Here is a 13,497-nt window from a genome sequence, read left to right as displayed (position 1 = left end):
GTTTACTGATCTGATTAGTAGTTCGTTTTCAAATAATATTGCATTAGTGCGATGATGTTTTCACATATATTGTCTCTCTTTCAGGTGTGTAATAACCACAGCATAGAGAGAAGTGTGTACATTGCTTCTTACAGGAAAATTCAATGGAAAAAGTGCACTTGAATAAAAGTGCACTTTTATTATACTTTTACACCAACATATGTTCCTGTGTTTGAGCGACACAGGCAGATGGGGAGTGTCTGATGATTGCATATAGCACCGAAGTTACTGCTCTTTACCATTCTCTCCTCTGCATGTCCAGGAGTACAAAAGAAACAGCATACAGCAACATGTGGGGACTGGCAGGAACACTCAATAAAACTGAATAAAAAGAAAATCAAGTGACAGTGAGATACGAAGAAGGCAGCTTCGCCAGCGTTTGTGTGTCAGAACCCTTTCGGTTTGGGGTGCATTAGTATGCATCGTGGTACACTGCAGAGCTATAGAGCGTCTTTATTTGAAAACAGCCGTGTCAGATGGGGTTGTATGGATTGATTCTGAACGTGACTGAGAGAATGAAAAGTGAATAAAAAAAAAAAACACAAAGCTAACCTTTATAAGGATCATAAATTACACCGGCTGTTACAGACTGAAATCAAATGTATGCTTTTATTCTAAAATAGTAAGACTAAGAGCAGTTTACTTCTCAAAATGGAATACTGCAGAATCGAACTCGCGATCTTTTGATTCCCAGTCAGTAGCCGAATGTATTGCGCCACGGAGGCGGTCGTAATTAGTGGGTGTCAATGTCACATGTTAAGGCGGCTTTTTTTTTCTGCAGCTATATTTTTGAATAAAAGCGCAATTGTTGTCTTATATTTGTAACTTTTGTGAAAATGAAAATATTTTTGATATTTGGACTTCAGGCTTCATACATTATATAGTTTGCCTACATTTTGTCATCTACTACTAGAATATAAAAAATGTTTCTGTTTTAACAATGTGTTTACACAGATTACTGTAGAAACGGAAGAGATATGAAATGCGTATGTTCCAAATAACGATCTATTATTTCCACTCTAAAACTCCACTTCACTCCCAGATAATCAAGGCATGGGCTTGGAGAAGTTCGTGCACGTTCTAAATTGGTGGGGGGATGGAATATCCGGCTGCTTCTAGCTTCTCTTTATCAGCACATTTGGAAGACAAAGGACTCTGGCGGAGAGGTGTGAAGGGATTTAAGAAGCGATTTAAGGTGGGACGGATTTACAAGTTTTTTCGTAGGCTCTGGTAATTCTAGGGTTAAGTGAATTGATTCTTTTGATTTGTTCGGGGGAGGTGGACCCTCTGATTGCATCACAAATATATAATTTAATACTTTGTACATTTTGATATACAGCAAAAGTGTGTGTGTGTATATAAATAATATTGTTCATCAGTTTATATAAAATTAAATTACAATTATATGTATTTGTTTTACATTATAAACCAAAAATGTACCTGAAGAATTACATACTCATCCAGTACTGTATTTATATACTTCTTTAAAATGTTTTTAATGGTTTAAAATTTTGTATTTCAGACATCTATGCCAGATGTCAGTAAGTAGCCCTGGTGTTCATCTTTCTTCAATTATATATTTTGACATAGGGGCAGGGGAGTGGGAGGAAAAGGGGTGGGAAGGGGGAGTTTATGGCAGACCTAGTGCAATACAGGAAAGTTGCAAAGGTAAAAATGATACTTACAGTCATGTGAAAACATTAGGACACCCTTTGAAAGCATGTGGTTTTTTGTAACATTTTTAATAAATGGTTATTTCATCTCCGTTTCAACAATACAGAGAGATTAAAGTAATCCAACTAAACAAAGAAAACTGAGGAAAAGTCTTTTCAAGATCTTCTGTAAATGTCATTCTACAAAAATGCCTATTCTAACTGAGGAAAAAGATAGGACACCCTTGCCCCTAATAGCGAGTGTTACCTCCTTTGGCTGAAATAACTGCAGTGAGACGGTTCTTGTAGCCATCTACCAGTCTTCGACATCGGTCTGAGGAAATTTTACCCCACTCCTCAATGCAGAACTTTTTCAGCTGTGAGATGTTTGAGGGGTTTCTTGCACGTACAGCCCTTTTCAAGTCACCCCACAGCATCTCAATGGGATTCAAATCTGGACTTTGACTTGGCCATTCCAGGACTCTCCATTTCTTCTTTTTCAGCCAATCTTTGGTTGATTTACTAGTATGTTTTGGGTCATTGTCATGTTGCATGGTCCAGTTCCGCTTCAGCTTTAATTTTCTAACTGATGGTCTCACATGTTCTTCAAGCACCTTCTGATACACAGTAGAACTCATCGGGATTCTATGATGGTGAGCTGACCAGGTCCTGCTGCAGCAAAGCAGCCCCAAACCATGACACTTCCACCTCCATGCTTCACAGTTGGTATGAGGTTCTTTTCTTGGAATGCTGTGTTTGGTTTACGCCAAACATGTCCTCTGCTGTTGTGTCCAAATAATTCAATTTTGGACTCATCTGTCCAAAGAACATTATTCCAGAAGTCCTGGTCTTTGTCAACTTTATCTCTGGCAAATGTCAGTCTGGCCTCGATGTTTCTCTTGGAAAGCAAAGGTTTCCTCCTTGCACACCTCCCATGCAAGTTAAACTTGTACAGTCTCTTTCTGATTGTAGAGGCATGTACTTCTACATCAACAGTAGCCAGAGCCTGCTGTAGTTCTCGAGATGACACTTTAGGGTTTTGGAGACCTCTTTTAGCATCTTGCGGTCTGCTCTTGGGGTGAACTTGCTGGGGCGACCAGTCCTGGGCATGTTGGCAGTTGTTTTGAAAGCCCTCCACTTGTAGACTATCTTCCGGACAGTGGAATGGCTGATTTCAAAATCTTTTGAGATCTTTTAAATCCCTTCCCAGACTCATAGGCTGCTACAATCTTTTTTCTGAAGTCCTCTGACAGCTCTTTTGTTCTCACCATGGTGCTCACTCTCACTTCAACAGTCAGGAGCACACCAAACTAAATGTCTGAGGTTTAAATAGGGCAAGCCTCATTCAACATGCAGAGTAACGATCTACTAATTATGTGCACCTGGTGTGATATACCTGTGTGAGATCTGAGCCAATTTAAGAGGGAATACATGTGAGGGTGTCCTATCTTTTTCCTCAGTTAGAATAGGCATTTTTGTAGAATGACATTTACAGAAGATCTTGAAGACTTTTCTTCAGTTTTCTTTGTTTAGTTGGATTACTTTAATCTCTCTGTATTGTTGAAACGGAGATGAAATAACCATTTATTAAAAATGTTACAAAAAACCACATGCTTTCAAAGGGTGTCCTAATGTTTTCACATGACTGTATTTAGCACTTTTTACAGAAGCATGAAATGAAAAAAGTTATCTTTGAATGCCAATAAAACCGAAATAAGTTTCTTGTACCTCTGTATTTAACTTGCCTGGTCTGACGGGTAGTTTAGAGTGCGGACTGCCCAAATATAATGACAAAAATCTACAAATAGAAGTGTAATGTTTATCCACACCTATTACTCCAGTGTGCAGTATCTTTGCTAATTTTTGCAGAGAACACAACATAACCATCTAAGTAATGCATGAAGCAAGCAAGATGGCAGCTATGTAGATCTTTTTCAGAATGGAATAGGTAGGATGTATTATTTTGTCTACCCAAAAATCTGCAAATTAAATTTGGTCAAACAATAGAGTACTGAAGGCAGCTACATACATTGTTAAGTTACTTCAATATCCGCAAATCCTACCACAGATTGGCAGTTAAATGCCAGAATTGGCTATGTGACAACACATTTTACATTTCTAACTGACCACTGCAAAAACATTACAAGTTGTATTTTATGACAAATGGCATCTTAATTGATATGTTCCAACAACAAATCTGACATTTTTTTCTATACATGAGACTTCAAACTAAGAAGGGGAATACATTTACTAAACCAGGTAATTAGAAAACTAACTGAAAGGACACAACTCAACTTATATTCAGTGTAATTTATTTTTTTGGCTATAGTCAGTGTAAACAAAGTTGATATGTCGATAACTTCAGGCATACCATATGCGCTTCAGAAGAAGTCATCTACCTGAAACTAAGCATGTTTGGGCCCTGCCAGTACATGGTTGGGAAACCATCTAGGAAAAGCTTGGGTTGCAACTGGAACAGGTGTCAGTGAGGTCAGCAGGGAAAGCTTACCCTGTGGTCTGAATGTGGATCCCACTGTGCTGTAAACATGGTGCTATCCTTCAGATGAGACATAAAACCAAGGTTCTGACTCTAACTGTCTCTCTCTCTCTCTGTCAACACTTCCCCTTTTACAACTGATATGTGGGGAGTGTACTGGTGCCAAAATGGCTACAATTGCATCATCCAGGTAGATGCTGCTTATTGGTGGTGGATGAAATTGCTTCCCCCCCCATTGAGCACTTTGAATACTGAGAAAAGCACTATATAAATGGAAAGAATTATATTATTACAGATACGGGTGAATGCTACTGATGAAGGCCAAGATGTAATGTGCATCTTGCAAAGGCTTTTTAACACTGTCACTTAATGAAAAATCACAAGTGAAGATTGTATGTTACAAATAAGTCTCCTCCTGAAATAACTGGTATGTCAGCGTAAGACCTAAAACAATAATTAGAACATGTATTGTTAACTAGTAGTTTGGTAGTGGGTCTGTAGTTGGTAATGGGGCTGTAGTTTTTGTAGGTCATAATTGGCAGTGTTGCTAGTTATAACAGTATAGTACATAAAAAAAACAAAATAAAACACTAAGTGCTGCTTTGAAAAAGGTTTTGGAACTATCACCGTTCTTTTCAGGGAAACAAAAGGAAAACAATGCAAGTAAGCAAACATTTTGTGAATAAATCCTACATGGAAAATTCTACTGACTTTTGTAATATGGGCTTATTCTATAAGCCGAAGCATCCAATGTAAAAATGAAATGAAAATATGTCAGAATAAACTCCACCCCCTACAAACATGTTAGCTTTCATTGTGAATACATACCACAAATGACTGTATTGTTAAGATCTCACACACCTGTTTACATTAATAGCCAGTACAACAGAATCAATATCTGTCAAACAACAAATAAATCATTCAGTAAAGCACAACATGATAAATTTATTTGGATGAAAACAAATCTGGCAATGCTAGTTCCACTGTACAGAAAATGCTAGATGGTCAGGTTTTTGAGAAGTGATGGGATCCTGTAATAATCCAGAATAAATACAATACAAAAGATGATTTGCATCTTCATCAATTCGGTTGCCGAATGATATACTTATCTTTACAATAATGATACATTTTTTTCTCACGATGACCAAAATGAATTTTTCATTTGCATAATCTTAATTTTTGAGTTAGAATTATTAAAAACAAAAAAGATTCTCCCCTGGAAAACTTCAAATGTTCAAACAAATGATTAAGCCAGTATAGACAGAATGTGGGAATCCCCATTTGTCCAGAGTACAAAATCCAAGACATCTTATATAGCTAGGATACTGACTTTTTTTGCTTGGCTGAAAAAGGAAATGGGGCTCATGTCAGATCATTTTACTGGCACAAACGCACCCTTTCTGTCTTCTGGAAATGCTAAGCAGGTATTCACAAACGTAATGAAATGTACAAACAATGGCAGCTTTTCACTCTTACGATGCAGTACCCTGCTTCATCATGGTTAAGCAATGCTAACCAAACAGCATTTTTAAAGTTATTGTCAAGTTCTCTAAGTGTTGTATATAATAAAAATGTATTTCCAAGACTTTCACAGAACTGTTTGACAAATGTAGCATTATATTATTGAGTAATTAAACCGGTATAACTATGGTATTGCAAGTGGAAAGGCTAACCCCATGGCTACAGAGAGGATAGATACTACATAAAGCATGCTTAAAACAAATGTGTTTCGATATTTCAGTATTTGAGAAATTTTTTCTTCATGTTCCAAGCATTCTTTTTTGCAAATAAACATTGGATAAATGTCTTAATTAAAATCACAACACTGAAGCTTAGAATCTTCTGGGATATTCACATTTCCACTTTGCTTTTTCCCATTGCTCTATTTAAAAGCCAATGGCTTTTTACAAACCTTTTTTCTTTAACTAGAATTCTGCTATGTCCAGTATAGATTTTGTGTGTTGTGTACACTGGGTATCCAGTTTTTTTTTTTTTTGGTTTAGGTGTCTTCCTGGTGTATTATTATTATTTTTTTTTTTTTTAACTGTCAATTCTACCATATTGGGAACAAGTAAGATTGCATACCTTTCTTTTTCTTCAACCTACATATTCAGTGCAAAGGTGTTTTATTTTCCATATTAGTTTTACTAATACTTTTAGTGTATGCATTCCAAGAGAATATGCAAAGGACATTTGTGAATAGCAAGTAAAAATACATTTATAAACATAACCATATTTAACAGACCTAAAGTAAAACTCTCCAGGTGGATAATACAACTCTTGTTGTCAAATGGTATACTACACTAGAAGTCTAACACAGAGCTTTGAAAAGTAGTAGTTTGTTACCCAGGCAACCGGAGGTTACTATGGGTGTTGCATTTCATGCAATCAGGAATACACAAAAATATCCTTTCTGCTCAGATGAAAAATTAGGAAATAAAAAAAAAAGCATATATGTATATAGTCACTACCAAATTAATAATAAATGTGTACAGAAACTAAAGAAAATTTTAATGTTAGGTCTTAAAAATATGCAGACACACTTTGATAAAAACATACTTGGCCACCTTTTCCTTTTTTACAAACTGGCACACATCATGGGAGGAGCTGAAATATACATAAGAGGCTGTCATGACACTGGAGTCCTTAACTGCTATTAAAAAATCAAATTTTACAATGTAAAACTGTGGGCAATGCACTAAAAATACTAGTAAAATTCCTTTATAGCAACCGGTTTGTGAATTGTGCATTGACATGGAAATATTTCTTTTACTGAACACTGCATTTTAAAACAAAGCAGAAAAAAGAGAAAAAAGGAGCAGGTGTAATTTATAGGTGTGAGCTGCAGGAAAGTCATACTTATTGAAAAAACACAGGGATGCAAATATCTGAAAAGATACTAAACATAATTATCTTGGATTAGAGCACAGTCTACATTAAAATGCAAGCTTACCAACAAACAACAATTATCATTACACTGGAAAGACCACCAAAGTAGTTGCAAAGACAAGCCAAAGAACCAAGGCAGCACAATTTTTTGTAATCAATAATTATCATGCAGATGCTTGCTAAGCAAGGAGTGAAATGTGAACATCATGTAAACCTTAACCTTAAAGCTTCAAATCCAATGTGTTCCTTGCTGAATAAACATTCTTTTCTTGGTATTTACCTGTCAATTTGTACATCCTCACTAATTTGGAGAAATACAGTATTGTTGCTATTCTTAGAATTTGTGGCAGGTATACAAGTAAAGCATTTCAGGGGGAAAAATACTGAGCATAATATTTACACCCTTTTTACTTATTTTTAAACCTTTGGTTACTAAATTGTTATATTTTATATCTGACAGACTTATGCCCTTGTCTAGGCATCTTTCTTGCATTTACACCCTGTACTGCAAGGTCAGGCTTCAGTTTTTCTTGTCTCAGTACAGCTTTCACAAAATCCTGAGCAGGATTAAGTGTGTTGGATAATGGATGGATGGATTAAGTGCCTGAAGATTTTACAATTATAGATAACTGCAATAATACACAAACAGGAGTAAAACTCATTGTTACTTTTTATTTTAAATTAGAAAAAATTTAAATGGCAGAGTAGTACATTTGTTATTACTGCTTCATTACAGCTCTTGGAGTTTGCATTCCAACCATGTTACTTTGTGAATTTTGTACATCCTCCCAATGTCTGCATGGGTTCCCTTTCATACCCTACATACAGTACTTGCAAGACAGGTTCCTAAATCGAGGAGTGTCGTTTAGCTATGCACCCAGATTAGTCTGTGTGGTGTTTGTACATTGTCCCCATTGTTTGTGTGGATTTCCTCACATAATCAAAACACAAGTTATGCTAACTGGTGGCTCTATATTTGCACAGTAGTGAGGAACTAGTGCTGAATTGGTTATTAATGTATGGCTTCTATATTCTACAAAGGCAACAATGAATGAAATAAGCAAGTTTGAAGAACATTTTAAAGAAACAAATATGCTACATGCTAAGCGTAACATTTTTTCACAAATGGTGAACCTTAGGAAAATATAGGGCAATGACAATATCATTAACATGACCTCGCATGCAATTGCTTTTACGTTAAGCTTCCACTTTTTACTAAGCTTACTTGGAATGATAAAAAAACAAACCATAAACAAGAAAACTAATAACTTCCTTTCACACAATACTGTCAATTAACACTCGAGAGAAAGCAAACATGCAAGGCTCACAAGTGTCACCATTAACCTACTTTAGAGGTATGCAAAAATATCCCTTTAGGCTGAATTCTAAAGAGATACACAAATACAGTTACATCTGCTCCACCAATGAATGTCTATCTGCAGGCAAAGTGTACCAATTCCAAAAGATCAATAAAAATTGACACACTGTTGAAAATACTGACTGGATCACAGTAGTATTCAGGAATCCTTCTGAAATATGTGTATTAAAAAATAAAATCAGATGAACTGCATTTTTGCTCTTTAAAAGAGTATTAATACTAACAAACTCTACATGACAATTAAATGTAAGAGCAGTCAATCTTCTGAAGCCTTTCATGACCAATAAATGCTTTTGGCTGAAATGCCATACAACTCTATATTACATATGCACATTATAACAAAGCTTGGTAGTAATGCCTTTTAATTAGGATATCCAAGTACCAAAAACAAAAAGCTTACAATTCCTACAAGTATTTAATAAATTAGCTCAACCATATAAATAGCTCAACGCATGCTCAAAAAAAACAAACAGCTTATGACCAAGCAAATGTTTGCTTGTGGATAATTTTCAGGAAGAGACAAACTTAAATACAAAAAGGTAAACTTACAGATACACCACTTATGTGGTCACAAATATATATATATATATATATATATATATATATATATTTTTTTTGTTAACCGTTTTGGAAACGCATTGGGAAATTACATTCAATTGTCCTACAAGGCAGCTAACTGTATATGGTCTCAGAAAATGCAAAGTCTAAAAATAGTTAAATAAGATTTCATGTGGATGAGCTTACTACAGACAATATTACTTTGTTAGTTATTATACAAACCCCAATTTCATTTTTATATTCCACTTAAATAAATATCATGGCTCTATAATACATACTGCTCAAACCTTCAATTCATAATTTCATAAATTCATAAATTCAAAGCCAATGTAACTTTTATTACTAACATTGCTCGCCACTTATTTTTTTTTAATCAGTTACTGTGGAATTTAAGCTTGGATTTGTTAAATCAACTGTATTTAACTGGCTTACATCTGCAGTGTTTATACTGCTGTTGCTGAACTCTAAATATGCAGAGTTGCATGAAAGATAAGTGCAGGTGCATTAGGAATCTGCACCTTTAAGACAACACCTGGAAATACACAAAGGTATATTTGCATGTACTAGTAACAGGGTTCTCTGCATAAGAGCTGCACCTAAAATAGAGCTCACTTAAGAGTCAGATGCTGCCCCATTTTCTGCCTCCTGCCAAGCTTTGAATTACTAAAATAGCAGTTTCAGACAAGGAGACAGGGGAGGGGGCATTGCCTGCTCATTTCAAGCTTCATAATTAGTATCCTAAATATCAATGCATTTTCCTTTTAGGTGTCTCCACTATTAGGAAGTGTCCTGGTAGGAAATGAGCACAATGCAAAACAGGCAAGAAGATAATGATGTGTGCAAACAGCTTTGTATAGCCACATTCCAGCCAGAGTGCAATAAAGTGTAATTAAAACCTCCTACCACTAAAATCTAAATTTCTGCAAACCTCCAAAATGGACTAGGATAAAAATTTACTTATGTTTAAACAGAACAAAAATTTAGATTTAGAAGTTTCAACATTTTAAAAGTATATGTTTATATGTTATTCTTTTATGAATATGACAAGTCAGAAGAATATTTTCAGATTATTACACTAATTTAAAGGACAAGTACAAAAATCTAAAAAGGAGTCTAAGCTTATCAACAAGAATGGAAAGATTTTTTTTAAACATAGTATAGTACCGTTTTCAGTCATTAATATATATTTTTTGATCGGTTCACCTTGTGACATGCATAAATTTCAGTTTAGTCTCTTTAGTTTTTAGTGCCGGGTCACTAGAACTGTTGGGGACACCAAACAGTTATTCAAAAATACGAAAAAAAAAAAACCCCAAAAAATCTATGTTACAAATCGCGTTTCTTAATTAACTCAAACAAGAAGAGGAGGACATTCCAGAGTTATTTTTCCATAGGTAACACTACACAGATAGTGTTTAAGAAAAGAATGTTCTTAAAACTCTTAAGGTTGATGGAGGGAAAAGTTAAGTTATTCCTTGTGATAATTTGGGGCTTGGAGAAGTAGAATCTAAACTTTCTTAGTTAATAAAGGCTTACATGGAGACAAACATGTACATGTCCATATGTAAAGTTGGTTTTCTCTTGTACAAAATGATTTTATTTTTATGAGTGTGACAGGTAGCCAGTAACATTTAATGCATTATGAATCTTAAAATTCAACGAATGTTAACAAGTGTGAAGCTTTATTTCAACAGCTGCATTTATCATCATTGTTCAAACTGTGATTTCTAACATAATGCATTAAACATGCCTACATAAATAGCTAAAGATAAATATTTGACTGCATGTGGAATAACTTTCTGTAAAAATTTTAAATTTAAAAAAAAAAAGTTCTCAATATTAAGATACTGATGCAAGTCTGATTTGTGTTGCCCTACTGAATATCATAAAGCTTCTCAAACATATCCTAGGTTAATTTTGAGTAAACCAACGGGATATATGATCCCAGGTAGGGGCCAGTGGAAATGGATATCTGCCTGGATGATGATTTAACCAAAAATAACAGATAGACTTAGAAGGCATATATTCTTTTAACAAAAATGCACAATGGTGATTTAAGTCTTATTCAATTGTAAATATGAAGCTATAAGATATCAGTTTCTCTTATTTAAATTATAGTTGTCCTCAATTTTAGGCTTGTGACTAATTTGTATATGTCTCGCAGCAAATTAAATTTGATTCCTAATAAAAATACCTCTCCTAGCTCTGCCACCCCCATTTCCACTTTCTATGATCAATGGTTAATCACATGGGGCCTCATGTTTAACACTGTGCATAGAATTCACACTAAAAACACTGCGTACGGATAAAACTGGAAATGTATGGACAAAAAAAATTCAGATGCATAAAACTGTGCATATGCCAAGTTCCACACAATTTCCCATTATAAATCCCAATGAACGTGAATGTAACACACATGCATGTCCCATCAGCCCCACCCCGACTCCTCCTAGAATTTCACATTAGTGACAATGCAAATCAATATAAATAGCCCCTTCATTTCAATGTGTTGTTAAAAGAAAATGACAAAAAGCACATTTGAACGTCAGAAAATGCAAAGTGGAGGCAAGGAAAAATTTTACAAATTTTTGTAGTGGTTGTGATATAAGCAATAAAAGGAAGTTGATAGAGTGATAAAGCGTGGGGGAGACTCTTGAAAGTTGAAATCCAGAAAGTCACACAGAGCCTGAAATGAAAAACGGAGTTGCCATTTATCAAAGTTGATGCGAAAAGCAAGTTGCAGCTCACTGTCAGTTTATTTCAGATATTACGAAAACTGACCTCTAGACAACATGGTGTTGATGTGTGCAGGACATCTTCAGGTCCTGGATGCACACACATCTCTGCCTCAGAAACCACTGGGTGACCATGTGGTGGTTTGGTTACAGATGCCGTTCTGGAATCACAAAATACAAAAGTGGATGCTGTGAAAAGGAATATAAGGGATGAACTATGTGATATTGACCACAAATTAAATAAACTGCTTAAAAAATTATTTCTGTATCTGATTGCATGTAATTAGTAGAATGTAAAAACAGGTAAAACAAAGTTGTAATGCTGTCCAATTTGGCTGATTATTTGGTTGGCATGGGTCAGGTTCATCGTTCCACGTCTCTTCAGGTACATGCAAGCCATGATTTTGTGCCACATTATGCAGCATGCTATGCGTTTTCACAATGCAACACAATTTCTGTGCACCATAGAGCAGCACATTAAAAGAGTGGAAATGCTTTCTATTTACATTAGCAAATCCATTCTCTTAAACCACCTTTATATTGTAGCATCGGCACCATGCACCACAACGGATGGATTCTCTGCTCTTTACATGGCTCTTTGAGGGGACTCACTATATTAAACATCCTTCGCATTACATTTTTTTCTCAAAAGAAACAAAAAAAAAAAAAGTGTTGCTTTTTGGGCTTGAAAAATTACATATTTATTAAATCTGAAGTTTCTACTATAAAATGTGCAAAACACTAAAAGTGCAATGTCAGAAGTATAAAAATGTTAATAATGATGAATAATAAAAACTGCTAATTCGTGTTTATGCTTTCATAATGTGTCATTTGTGCGGTATATCTTGAAGCATGGTGAAATACACAATCCAACATCTCAGCCAGGACAATAGTAACATGATTCCTTGAAGATTTTCTTTCCAGACTGATCAGCTTTTGAACAACACACTGCAAGTGTGATTGACATGAACGTCACTTTCAGATTCATCAGAATCACCTTTGATTTCACTGTGTTTCAATTTCACTGCCTGAAGACAGATTCACTTTGTCATCACTGACGTATCACCGTCAAGAGTGTGCAACATCTGTACTGCTGAAACATTTTTCTTACGGGACGCCATTATGGGGGTAGGGGAAGACGTGTCTGCAAGGCTGCCTGGGTAACACTTGGGCCTGTCGCTTGCACGAGACATGCCTACATTATTACGCAAGCAACATTCAGCAAGAATGCTGTTGGCACTTTTGTAGCCCAAGTAATCCTCGGGTCCAATGCTTACACGAGAAGCATCTATACAATTGCCCAAGTGATGCTCAGAACTAATGCTTTTAGCAGTGTTGTTTGGGTTTAACTCTAAGGAGATTAACCTTGACTCACTATCCTTAAAAGGACTGCTTGCCTTTTGCTATACTAGTTGGAAAAAGCACCTGTGACTGTGCAGAGTTGCCAGTTTTATAGGCTCTCCAGCTATAGATGACAGAATGCCAGCTCATTCTTTTGGTGATTCATCTCTCTCTGGCTGATGCAACTTGTCCAACACTACTGCAATAGCAATGTGCTTGCAGTTGACCACTCAGGTTACAACTGGAAAACCAGACATTGCTGCGAATTGCACTTTGATGCTTCCATCCTATACTGCTGGCATACTGTGACTTGGTGATGTTTGTGAAATACCTGATTTGGTCTGCAAGTTCACAATCGAAAAGCTCCTGTGGCTAAAAACCCGACAGTGGCTAGGTAGAGCACAAGTA

General features: G+C 35.7%; 1 protein-coding gene across 2 annotated transcripts in view; it reads right to left on the bottom strand.

Annotated features, from left to right (window-relative positions):
* cdh2 (cadherin 2, type 1, N-cadherin (neuronal)) overlaps positions 1-13,497 on the bottom strand; it is a 130,448-nt gene that overhangs the window by 80,029 nt on the left and 36,922 nt on the right. Inside the window, exon 1 of one of the 2 annotated variants that reach the window (XM_039754670.1) lies at positions 11,795-11,822. The exons of the other annotated variant lie outside the window; for it this stretch is intronic. Coding sequence (XP_039610604.1) covers positions 11,795-11,807 — 13 coding nt within the window. The 5' untranslated portion in view covers positions 11,808-11,822. Of the gene's footprint in view, positions 1-11,794; positions 11,823-13,497 lie in introns of those variants that run through there. 2 annotated transcript variants of the gene reach the window in all.

Source organism: Polypterus senegalus, chromosome 5 (genome assembly GCF_016835505.1).
Source record: "Polypterus senegalus isolate Bchr_013 chromosome 5, ASM1683550v1, whole genome shotgun sequence".
Lineage (NCBI taxonomy): Eukaryota > Metazoa > Chordata > Cladistia > Polypteriformes > Polypteridae > Polypterus > Polypterus senegalus.
Note: the sequence above shows the minus strand (reverse complement) of the source record. Positions and strands in the feature narration are given on the sequence as shown.